General features: G+C 47.9%; 2 protein-coding genes across 3 annotated transcripts; one reads left to right on the forward strand and one right to left on the reverse strand.

The window, feature by feature from the left end:
* The first annotated feature begins 1,269 nt into the window (after positions 1-1,269).
* On the forward strand, positions 1,270-5,407 carry LOC123123990 (COP9 signalosome complex subunit 1). 2 transcript variants are annotated; one of them, XM_044544682.1, is made up of 7 exons: positions 1,270-1,730; positions 1,848-2,168; positions 2,740-2,856; positions 2,950-3,035; positions 4,359-4,593; positions 4,691-4,864; positions 5,140-5,407. In XM_044544682.1, exons 1-7 carry the CDS (start codon positions 1,359-1,361, stop codon positions 5,182-5,184), a joined length of 1,350 nt encoding a protein of 449 aa, XP_044400617.1. In that variant the 5' UTR covers positions 1,270-1,358; the 3' UTR covers positions 5,185-5,407. The 2 variants fall into 2 exon arrangements, with proteins under 2 accessions (XP_044400617.1, XP_044400619.1); XM_044544684.1 differs by lacking the exon at positions 5,140-5,407 and having other exon boundaries at positions 1,274-1,730; positions 4,691-5,108.
* A 51-nt stretch (positions 5,408-5,458) lies between these two features.
* LOC123124002 (RHOMBOID-like protein 2) lies at positions 5,459-7,236 on the reverse strand. The gene is made up of 5 exons (XM_044544696.1): positions 6,784-7,236; positions 6,504-6,667; positions 6,195-6,358; positions 5,849-6,102; positions 5,459-5,750 (listed from the first exon to the last, which is right to left on the reverse strand). The coding sequence occupies exons 1-5, from the start codon at positions 7,068-7,070 to the stop codon at positions 5,639-5,641; spliced, it is 981 nt and encodes a 326-aa protein (XP_044400631.1). The 5' UTR covers positions 7,071-7,236; the 3' UTR covers positions 5,459-5,638.
* Between the last annotated feature and the right edge of the window lie 1,150 nt (positions 7,237-8,386).

The raw sequence follows: 8,386 nt of genomic DNA on the forward strand, positions 1-8,386 counted from the left end.
TCCACCACCACGCCGTCGTGCTGCCGGAGCTCTCCCTCAACTTATCATCTTCCCTTGCTGGATCAAGAAGGAGGAAACGTCCCCGGGCTGTCCGTGTGTTGAACGCGGAGGCGTCGTCCGTTCGGCGTAGATCGGATCTTCCATGATTTGAATCGCCGCGAGTATGAGTCCATCCTCCGCGTTCTAGTAACACTTCCGCTTAGCGATCTTCAAAGGTATGAAGATGCTCCTCCTCTCTCTCTCTCTGGTTGTTAGAATCTCCTAGATTGATCTTGGTGATGCGTAGAAAATTTTGAATTATCGCTACGTTCCCCAATAAAACATACGTTAGCTAACTCCCTACGCTTCCTAATCAAATCATGCCAACAATCAACACAAAAAACACACCTACAATCGGTACAAACTAAAAGGAAAATTGAATAATAATGTAATATCTACAATCAAAGCATGCCAATAATCATCACAAAAAACATATGCATCCAAAACAATATATGGTTCTATAATGGTGTCATGTAAATAACATTTCAACTTATGTATGCAAAGCATTCTTGTCAATACGAATATAGGATTTCATCTAACTCATCTAAAAGAATATCAACACAATCTAGACATGTGTAAGGTTCATCTTAACAACCTAGGTTTTCAACATAGAAGCATATCTTTTTAATAGAAATAAACTAAACTAGGGTTACAAAATAATTACAAATCATCTACAAATCTTAAATCCCACAAATCTATATACATGCAAGATTCTAATCCAATCAAATAAGGGTTCCACAAATCTTCAAAATAAGATACATTTTCTGGATAGAAAGAAGGGAATCGGAGGAGAGTATCTTCTAGAATGGATTGGTGAAGAAATTCTCGGACCAAATCGTCAGATCCGAAGAATTTGAGAGATAGGAGAAGAGGAGGAAGCCGTGGGCGCGTCGTTTCTGTAACTGGGGTGGGTGGAAAGAGGGCTAGGCGCGGCTGCCTCTAAGTCATCGTGCAGCGCCTATGGGTTAGGCGTTGCACTTTACAGGTGTGGCGCCTAGCCCTGAGGCGTTGCACTGCTGGGTGCGGGCCCTGAGGGTGCCACATTGGCCAAGCCTGCAACGCCTGAGAGCAAGGCGCTGCATAATAGGGTGCGGCGTCTGCGTGTCGGCGCCACACAAAAACGGTCAGCTGTGTGTATTTTTTTCGAACCAGTTCACTTGGTGAATTGTTTTCGTCCACACGTCAAAATTGTCAATTTTGCCCGGATTTACAGATCAACCCCTCAACTTCTCATTTCGATTCAAACAAGTGTACCTCTATCTCGCCGTCGCCTCCCCGCTCCTTGCTTCCGCCCGGCCGTTTCTCTAGGGTTTAACGCCATGGACGTCGAGGACGAGCTCCCGACCGCCCCCGCGTCCGCGGACGGCGGCGAATCCTCGCACGCGCTGGTGTCCGGCGACCAGTTCGACGTGGAGGCGTACGCGGCGCAGTACTCGGGGCGCACGCGCGTGGCGCGGCTTCTCTTCATCGCGGAGAAGTGCGGGTCGGAGCAGATGCGGCTGGATGCGCTCCGGCTGGCCTACGACTGGGCCCTCAAGGGAGAGGACACGGCCCTCCACCGCGACGTCTCCGCCAAGATCGCCGGCCGCCTCGGCCCCCGCTACGCAGCCGACCAGGCCTGGTCCGACGCCGTCGAGCGCCGCGCCCTGCTGCGCAAGGATAAGCTTGACAGCGAGCTCAATGTCTACAGGGTACGGAAACCCTAAACTTCGCTCCCTTTTGTTTGCTTTAGGGTTGCACTGTCGCCATTTCTGCTTGACGCAATTAGCGACGCATTGGCGTGTTTTCTGAAATCATTCTACCTGCAGACCAATCTGATCAAAGAGAGTATTCGGATGGGCTACAATGACCTTGGTGATTTCCACTATGCTCAAGGCCACCTTTCAGACGCCTTCAAGAGCTATATCAGGACCCGCGATTACTGCACGACCTCCAAGCATGTTGTTCAGATGTGCTTGAATGTCATACTTGTTAGCATTGAGCTGGGGCAATTTATGCACGTGTCAAATTATGTCATCAAGGCGGAGCAGACCCCAGACGATATGGATCCTATTACTGCCGCCAAGTTGCGAGCTGCTGCTGGATTAGCCTACATGGAAACAAACAAGTACAAACTTGCTGCCCGGAAGGTTAGTGCACTAGAATCTCCTTTACTTGTTATTGTTTCTATCCTAGTATTTCGTGTTGCTACATCTGTTTATCAGGGATTCATGAAGCATGCCAATTTAATCTGTTGGAACTTTGAACTGTTCCACTACATTGGCTCGAATAGCTGGTGTGTTTTAAAATTGCAACAGTTGTGCTATTGGAGATTTCGGCAGTGATATTATTGTAACCTGTGGTTTATTAGAAGTAAGGAAATGAAACAAGTAAAGGGATCCCCTAACTTTACTATATCTGCTATGTTTGTCAGTTTGTTACTCCCTTTTCAGGAAATCTGGATAATTTATATACAAACTAAGTAAATATGTATTCCCTCGTCCTTTTCTCACGACAAAACTCATTATGCTAAAGATATATCAATTTCTATTTCGGGCTGGAGATAAAGCCCAGTAATTGGTACCTACCAACTTCTTTTGTGAAGAACCACATATCAAAGATGCCATTTTTTATTCAGTTAGTTATTTCATACTCACACTTGATAATAGTAATAGAACTGTTAAGTTGACTGCGGGATTAAAAGTGTTCCCCCTTCTGAAGTTTATAGAGACAGGATCAGAGCTAAGGAGCAACTATTCTGAAGTTATAGCTCCACAAGATGTTGCTGTCTATGGTGCACTATGCGCGCTTGCTTCTTTTGATCGCTCAGAGCTGAAGGTTCGTCTTTGCCTGAACTATTTTTTCCCTTCACATGGATATTTTATGTTAATTGTTCTGTCTAAACCAGATTAATTTCCTCATTTGATACAGAGCAAAGTTATTGACAACTACAATTTTCGCAATTTTTTGGAGTTAGTGCCTGAAGTAAGGGAGCTGGTAAATGATTTTTATGCAAGGTACTAGGAATCTAGGATGCAACTGCTGCAATTAATTTTCTCCCTTGATGCTTTATTGAACTGTATATTTTTCTGCGGGATGAAGTTCCTTTTTAATCTATTGGTCCTATAGCAAAGAGTATTATGAACGATATTGTAGGAGCTCTGGTCTTCTACATGATAGATGGGGATTTTGGGTGAATTAAGCATATGAAATGTATGGTTGCTTAATGAGTCTTGTTTTACATGTTTAGAGGGATCGTGATGTCAGCAGCAGGATAATTTATAGCTCATTCACAGTGTTTTAGTAGTATACAGTTGGTCCAGTATTACAAACAGGGTAAAGTTTGATACTCCAAATTTACTCCCAGTTCAAGGGATCATTTTGGTCCCAGTTTGCACCTTGCCTTAAAAAAAGTTCTTTGCATCATAGGCAGGTGGTCTAGTTCCACACATTGTGGCATAAAATTTTGCTTAAATTGACGTTTTATCTGGAAAAAATTTGACACAAAAATGGAAGTTCGGGGACCCAAAATAGTCATTTTAGCCTGGTGCTCAAAGCGGCATTATCCAGATGGTAAATTTCTTCCAAATAGATAAGTACCAAGCCACTTCTGGGCATTCCTGTTCTTTGGTGTTTTAAATCTTCAATTATTTGTGAAGCCAATGATATAAATGATGATGTTGTATCTTTTGTTAACATGCTCTGGCAGTTTCTGATTGTTGTAAGTGATGTTTTTTTTTTAAACTTGAAAGAGAGCATACTTCAGTTGTTCATTAGTCAGGTAAAATAAATTTCAAATGATTTTCGGTGAGACATCTCAAAGGCCACGTTCTGGGCCAAGCAGTTGCCTCAGTTAGCTGGGCATTCCGTCGAGCACCCTGTGCACCCATGCTCAAACCATGTTGCCCACTCTTTACAGTGGATGCCATAACTTTATAGCGGAATTATGAATTTGAAAAGAGAGGTCATGCTGTCATTCCTTCCACATCTAATAAGACAGCAGTTGCTAACCTTGCTTGTCACTTGCACTGATACGATGTGGTCATTGACTGGTGGATAAACTATAACAACTGAACCAACTAAAACCTGTCACATTTTGGTGGTTGTTGTCTAATAAGGAATAGTTTCCTCAGTTGTCTATTTATTCACCTGGATTCTCACATTGTAGCTGGATTTATTATGAGATGTGTTGAACCTTCTACCCGATGATGTTGCTTATGCATTTGTGCAGTAGATTATTAATTCCTTTGTTTTTTACTGTGCCGTGCCTTTTTTCTTCATAAACATACATTTTTATTCTTTATACACCTTTTTTATTAACTCATTGCAATTAATACCAGCCGCTATGGGTCATGTCTGGGATATCTTGAGAAGCTGAAGTCAAACCTGCTGCTGGATATGCATTTGCATGCGCATATAGAAACTCTGTACAAGGACATTCGACACAAAGCCATCATACAGTACACATTCCCATTCATATCTGTTGATCTCAACTTGATGGCTGTTGCCTTCCAGACCTCCGTGTCCCTGCTAGAGAAAGAGCTGGCAGCGCTTATCACTGATAACAAAATACAGGTACCTAACAAAGATGCCTTGTATAGCATGTATTGCAAGTTTGCAACACCTGCAGAGCTAATTTGCTGATCTTTTCGTTTCTTTAATTTATATGCAGGCTCGTATCGACTCGCACAACAAGATTCTATACGCAAGCCACGCCGACCAAAGGAACGGAACTTTCCAGCGTGCTCTGCAGACTGGCATTGAGTTTGAGAGGGATGTCAAGTCCATGCTTCTGAGGGCGAACCTCCTCAAGCACGAGTACAGCCAGAAGGCAGCAGAAAGGAAGGTGTGAAAACAAGTTCTCCTTGGTTTGGACCTGAGGTGCATTGAGAGATTTTAGTGATGATTTGTGCCATAGTCAAGTGTTTCATGTCATGATCTTCCATATTCAAGCTAAGATACTAGATTTAAGTATGTTTTAGAGCACACAAAGATAATATAACTTCTGCCATGCACGTCTTTTGCGGAGACTATGTGGTTAATTTTGTACTACGTACTGGCATTCATTTTGGAGTTTTCGTATAGACTCATTTGAAGTTTGTGTGCTGTCGCTTTTAACAGTCTACTACAGCCGCGCCTGCAGTACAAGAAATTAAGAATTGCTGATAGTATGCTCCTCCGACTGGAATGCCGACTATCCAGCGGATCGCTTTGGCTGTGAAATCATTCATTACCACTTGCTTTCGGTGCGGAGAAAATAATACTAAAACATTTCCTACATGAAGCCATTTCTATAATCTGCACCGACCAGTTTTTATCTTGGCTTTGTGGAATCTCAAAGCTGTACCATGATAATTAATCATTGGGTAAATTATATAAAGATGGATCTGTTTGGCACACAAATTTAAAAGGCAGCCGCGCTGTCAGGCACATGCAGGTGTAAGATTCAAGATATTCCCCGTTTTTCAAGTCCAACAACCGAAGGAAACAATCATCGAGTAAATCCAGGGGTGTAATCCGTTATATAGCAGTACTCGTATATACAGCATCTGCGCATCAAAATGCCTGTGCGGAAAAGAACGAAGTAATATGGAGGTCCATGAAGTTGCTTGCTCCCATTTCATTTCCCGCAGCTCCATCTGGCGGTCGGCACGCAGCTGAGGTAGTGGCACCACTCGCAGTGCTCGTTGCCGTTCACCCCTCGGAAGAGCATCGCCATCCCAACCGCCAGCCTGCGCAGGACAACAGCAAGACAGCATCAGTCAACCGGAAGTCGAGAGCCCACCTAGACTCAACTCAACAAGAGAGATGTCGTTGCCGCTTTGCTTACCCGATGACGACCAGGACCGAGGCCAGGGCGAGCAGAGCCCACTGGTAGGCCAGGAACTTCCGGCCGACGTCCTTGACGGAGGACGGCAGCACGTAGCGCTGCGCCCAGCCGTAGTGCGGGCGCATGAGCAGTACGAACCCGAGGAGGAACCCCGTGAGGAACCCCCCGATGTGCGCGAAGTTGTCCACGTGCGGCAGGATGCCGATCGCCAGATTGACCGCGATCACGAACAGCAACGTCACCAGCGCCGCCGCCTGCACGCATTCCGGCCACGTCGGAAGTGTCAGAAACTTGACGGATTTTCAGAACCAACTGTTGCTGCAGAATTGGTTGGAGATGCGCCCACCTTGTTGGTGTAGATGGTCCAGTTGGTGAAGAGCTCTGAGAGCATGGCTCCGAGGAGCCCGAAGAGCGCACCGGACGCGCCCACGGAGATGTTGTCTCTGATGAACAGGGACGACATCACGCTGCCCCCGACGCCGGAGACGAGGTAGATGACGCCGACTCTCACTGCAACGAAATTCACGGGAACAATGTTAGTTCAGAATTCAATAAAAAGTTGGGGCAGGGGGGCAACCCCTTTCGTTTCAAAAAAAAAATGTTAGTTCAGAATGTTCAGGTAATGGGAGTGTCAGTTCCGGAGAAGAACGCGTACCAAATCCGAACTGCTGCTCCAGCCTGAGCCCGACGAGCACGAGGCTGAGCATGTTGGCGAGCAGGTGGACGACGCCGGCGTGGAGCCAGATGCAGGTCACGAGTCTCCACCCCTGGTGCTCGTGCACCACCTTGTCCCACACGAGCGCGCCCAGCTTCTGCAATCTGGAGACGACAGTATGTACCGGGAGCGTAAGACATGACGAATCTCTCGTTGAATCGAAGGAATCGAAGCGGCGAGAGCCGAATTGTTGGGAAGACGAGACCGACGGATCACTCACGTGGCGGAGGAGGGCCCGAGGAGCGGGTTCTGGCTGAGCGGCTGGAAGGCGAAGCGGCGGAGGAACCCCGCGCCGACGCACTTCCTGCCGCCGCGGCCGCCGCGCGCGTGCGCGGGGCAGTTGTTGGCGTACATCGCCACGGCGAACAGGGCGACGTTGGCGGCCACGAAGACCGGCACGATCCACGGCACCCACTCCCTCTCCTCCTCGCGCCCCGGCTGCTGCTGCGGCGGCGCCGCCGGCGGGGCCTTCTCCTTCTGGTCCGCGTCGCGCCGCGAGCCGGCCATGGCGCCCACGACGTACGGGCTAGCGAGCGAGCTGTCGCGTGGCGCGGTGCGGGCGAGCTGCGTTCCTGGAGCAACGGCTCTAATCGGCTGCGGTCTCGTGGAGAGTGGTAACGGCAGCGGGGTAGTGGAAAAGGTGGGAGGCGAGGCGGCCGGGTAATAAATGGCGCGGCGGCAGGTGGTGCGTTTGCCTCAGCCGCGTGGGGCGGACGCGGTTTAGCCTAGCACGGCTGCACGGGCGGGGACGGGTTGGCATGCCGTAGCCTGTTGACAGTGGGTGCTGTGCTGGCCTGACGGTGGAAACGTGGTGGTGGGATGCTGGCCGTGTGCCGAATCTGTTGCCGGCGCGAGCGGGACGAGGGTCCCGTACTCCCGTAGACAGTAAACGGCAACCCTTCTGGCCGAGCCAGTTTTCGTTCCGCGCGACGCCACGAGTTTGGCCGGCCCGCGCGCGAGAGGCGTCGGGCATACGTTGTGCCGTGCCTGCACTCGCCATGTCGAGCAGTCACTATCCGTCCATGAGTTATCACTTGCCCCGACGGGGTTGTAAACATTTTGGAATGATTTGACTGCTCGTCGAATAATGCTAGCTGGACGCCGTGTGTTGCCATGAAAAATATAATAGAAACATAGTGTTTTGTTCTATTTTTGATCATGTATTGATTGACAAATAACATGTCTTTCTCCTTCTCCCTGCAACCATCATATGTCCTCTAGAGTCCATGTCCCCAAAAGTAGAGATTGTGGAATTATAGATGAAACGATGCTATACACACGACAACTTTCGAACGATTCTCGGAGGACGCACAACATCAAGCCGTTCATTCGTACTGCAAACCTGAACATCAACGTCAAATCCTCCATCGTGCATCCTGAACATCAAGGTCAAATCCTCCATCGTGCATACTTCGAGTTCGGCAACTGTCGTCTGCGTAGCAGTTTTCTAATAGATGGGCTTTGATCTATATAAGATAAGTGGTGAGAAGTTTAGTATCACCTCACAAGTTAAGGAGAGTTGACACCCCTTTGTAAAGTTTGCTCTTCCACTAGCCATTGATAACTTGAGAAGAGAAGTGGTACACGCCCACTCCTCCTCCGCCTCCTGTTGCCACGAGACACTTTTCGATTCAAATCTTTTTCGCAACATTGAAACCGGTCCCATTTATAGCACACATTTTAAGCGTTGGCAGACTAAGACCACCTCGTGGCTCGAACAATTGCTCCTGATCTGGAGAAGACGTTTAGGGAGGCCACCACTGTCTTTGTGGGAGCCGCCTGAGTGTGACCAAAGCTAAGTTCGGCGCAACCGATGCCAAAGC

This window comes from Triticum aestivum, chromosome 1B (assembly GCF_018294505.1).
Source record: "Triticum aestivum cultivar Chinese Spring chromosome 1B, IWGSC CS RefSeq v2.1, whole genome shotgun sequence".
Taxonomy (NCBI): domain Eukaryota; kingdom Viridiplantae; phylum Streptophyta; class Magnoliopsida; order Poales; family Poaceae; genus Triticum; species Triticum aestivum.